The 3,237-nt window shown below is 44.6% G+C and overlaps 1 protein-coding gene across 1 annotated transcript in view; it reads left to right on the top strand.

Annotated features, from left to right (window-relative positions):
- Positions 1-511: 511 nt before the first annotated feature.
- CPB1 (carboxypeptidase B1) overlaps positions 512-3,237 on the top strand; it is a 34,545-nt gene continuing 31,819 nt past the window's right edge. Inside the window, exons 1-2 of the mRNA XM_045295010.1 lie at positions 512-582; positions 704-779. Coding sequence (XP_045150945.1) covers positions 512-582; positions 704-779 — 147 coding nt within the window. The remainder of the gene's footprint in view (positions 583-703; positions 780-3,237) is intronic.

Here is a 3,237-nt window from a genome sequence, read left to right as displayed (position 1 = left end):
GTGCTAGACTGTGTCCTGGTTGACTCATCCCTTCTTTGTGACCCGTGTGTGAGGGGATGCAGTTTTCACAAATGTTTCAAAGTCCCCTTGTATTTGTCAAAATGTATGAAACTTTCCCCTTAAACTTACACAACTTATTGTATGCAGAACTATTTTCATTCAAAAATGCCAACAACGAAAACATGATGATGGCTTTGGCCATCAATAACAACAACAACAAGTGCCAACAACAACAACAACTACCTGATGGCTTTGGCTTAGGGTCCACTTACTCCCCGGCTGTTCAAGGTCTGGTAATAAAATTCCATCGTTTTACCTTCAGATTGTTTGCTCTGCATTCACAGGTGTTAAGAGAGAGATTCTCTCAGGCTTGACACAGATACTGAGGCAAAATTGCTGGGAAACCCATTAATCAAAGTTTGATAGCGCGAATTTGTAATCAGAAGAAACTAAGGAACACCCTAGAGTATAAAAGGCCGTGCAAGGCACCCAGCACAGCTGCTCAGGCACAATGTTGGCGTTCCTGGTTCTCGTGAATGCACTCCTGGCATCTGCCCACCTTTCTGGGGAGCACTTTGAAGGGTAAGGAAGCAACTCCTTCAATGTGGGCAAGCCCTCTTCTGTGCTTATATTTGAGGCTAGAACCCAAATTCTGGATTTAGTATCCATTTGTTCATTTTTCCTATTCTTCCTCCTCTCTCAGTGAGAAGGTGTTCCGGGTCAGTGTTGAAGATGAAAGTCAGATTAGCTTGATCCGGGAGCTGGCCGCCACCAGTCAGGTAAGAAAGAATCCTGTGCTACAGGCTTTGGCACCTGTCCTCCAAAGTCTGAGCTTACCATGTGAGCCTGCTGAAGCAGACTGAGGTGGAATGAACAGTAGCACTTTGGGTAGAGACAGAAGTAAAATTTTGAGACACTCAGTGCCAGAAGGTACCTTTTTCCGCCCAAGTTAGGCTTGAGCAAAGCCCGCCAGAATTGAAATCCCTGTATTTAATGGAATGCGTCAGAACTGTCCTAAAGGTCACAAGGACATTTAATGGGCAGTTAGTTCCCTTTTGGAGCAAAGGAGAGAAACGATCGACTTGGATATTGCTGAAAAAACTGGGCTTCTGTCCAACTTGAACTTCATTCCCACATCCCATGTATCATCTGTTCTATCTGGTTTTCTTTCATTCCAAATGGAACAGCTTGGGTTTGCATGACCTTGACTCAAGTCCCCTTAATGGTGTGGCATGATGGGAAAGAGGGGAGAGGTAAGAAGGCATGGGTGATTGCCATCCTGTCCTTTGGCTTACTAAAACAAAAAGTCAAAAATCTCTGTGCTGGGTTAAAAAATAGGCCTCCACTGTATCGGAGATAAGTAACATGTATGCGGCATTCTTCATTATGTAAGTAAGGGCGCAGGTAGCTATTGCGGACCATAAGTAGTTTTATTTGAGACCAATACTGTTTCTTCATGCATATTGTATACGCCAAGATAATCTGCAGGCTCCTAAGTATCCTTTTTAAAAAATGTATGTGCAGGCATTGACAGACATGTACAAAGTAATTTCATCCACTCCAAGGTGTAGAGGAAGGCCATTCATGAAAGCGGTGCTACTCGCACGCTCAGAAGTTTTAAAATCAAAAGAAACTATAGATTCATCTGCCCGAATCTTGACCTAAAATCCAAAAATATCTCCTTGGCAATAGCCTCTTTGGTGGTGAGCCCTACTAAAACCAATTTGAGTCCTCCAGAGAGTCGAAAGGAGACTACTTTTCTCAATAGCCTATTTGCCTTAGAAATCATTCTAATTGTTTATTTCTTCATACTGAGAGGAAAGCTGTTTCTCTTTTTCCCACTGGATCCAGCTGAGCCGAATATTGTGTTTCCTCTACTATTTGTCTTCACCAGGGCTACCATCATTTCTGTCAGCACCACTTTACAGACCCTTGATCATTCTGGTCACCTAGGCTAGAGCTCCAACTTCTGCCTATACTTCTTCTGTAAAATGTAGCTCCCGGGATTGGCACTGAGCCTCCAGGTGGACTCTGATTAATATGTACTACAGGACCATTGCATGCCTTCATCTGTGAGGCAGTCATTTATTAATGGGGCCCAGCGTGCTACCGAGCAACTTGAGCAGACATAGAACAGTCTCGACTTATGGTAAACCTGTAGTCAATTAAAACCATTAGATTGTTTTTCATCCTCAGTGAATCACCCTAAAAGATCTCCCTCTTTCTGAACATGCCTTATTGTTGGTGTGGGGCTGGTTTGGGTATTTTTCAAACCTTCACTGTAATCTTGCCAGTTTACCTTGCAAAAAATGGTCTTGATTGCCTCTTTGCAGCATGTTATCTTATTAGAAACCACTGCAGTCATCCAGGGACGACATTTTCTCCCGAACTAGGCATCCGCCACCCATCAGATAAGTCTACCATAGTTTGGCATGACTCTTTGTCACAGAGAAAAAAGAACAGGAGGTAGGTCAGGGGTCATCACAGAAGTAGATCCCCCCTTTCCGGTTCCTCCGTTCAATTCATCTCTATCACGTGACTCTGATGTGCCAGACACAAGTGTTAACCCCTGACCTCAATTCATTAATCCACTCTACTTGAGTGAACTTGGTCAACGACTCACATTATTAGAGAGTTACCGAGAGCGAACACAGAGCTATGTGCCTGCTTGTCAACAAAGCTATCCGTTACGGAGACCGTCCAATGCATTGCTGAGCTCAAGAGTCACCATTCTATCAGAGGCCGGTGGTCCCTTCCAGTAAGAAGACGGGGTTCACTGGTCCTGACTTACTCTTGCTGTCAGACACGCAGGCTCCCAGGGCTCACGGCTCCCTTTTCTGAGTATCCGTAATCCATCTGCTTCCAGTTAGCCCTGCGGTTTGCCAGAATCCATGCCAGGCCACTGCAGGAGTTCCTGCTTCTGAGAGTCACCTGCTTTCCTTCTTAGAAACTCAAGGCATACGCCCTCCCATTCTCAGGGGTCCCCTCAAGATCTGACACCGAGATTCCTGAGAAAGTCCTGTGACTACATCTTTTCTCTTCTGGTGATCAAGAACAAAGACTCTGAACTCAGAGTTCACGGGTTCAGCTCCAGGCTCCACACCTTGCTAGCTAGACCTTGGGCGCTTCCCTTACCCTCTCTGTGCCTCAATCCCCGTCATCTGTAAAATGAAGAGAAGTTAAGGAATAATGTTATTTACCACATAGGGCTCTAAAATGTAAAACAATAATAATATA

This window comes from Echinops telfairi, unplaced genomic scaffold (assembly GCF_000313985.2).
Source record: "Echinops telfairi isolate 266 unplaced genomic scaffold, ASM31398v2 ScPeMD7_4225;HRSCAF=4972, whole genome shotgun sequence".
NCBI lineage: Eukaryota > Metazoa > Chordata > Mammalia > Afrosoricida > Tenrecidae > Echinops > Echinops telfairi.
This window is presented reverse-complemented; position numbering and strand designations above follow the sequence as displayed.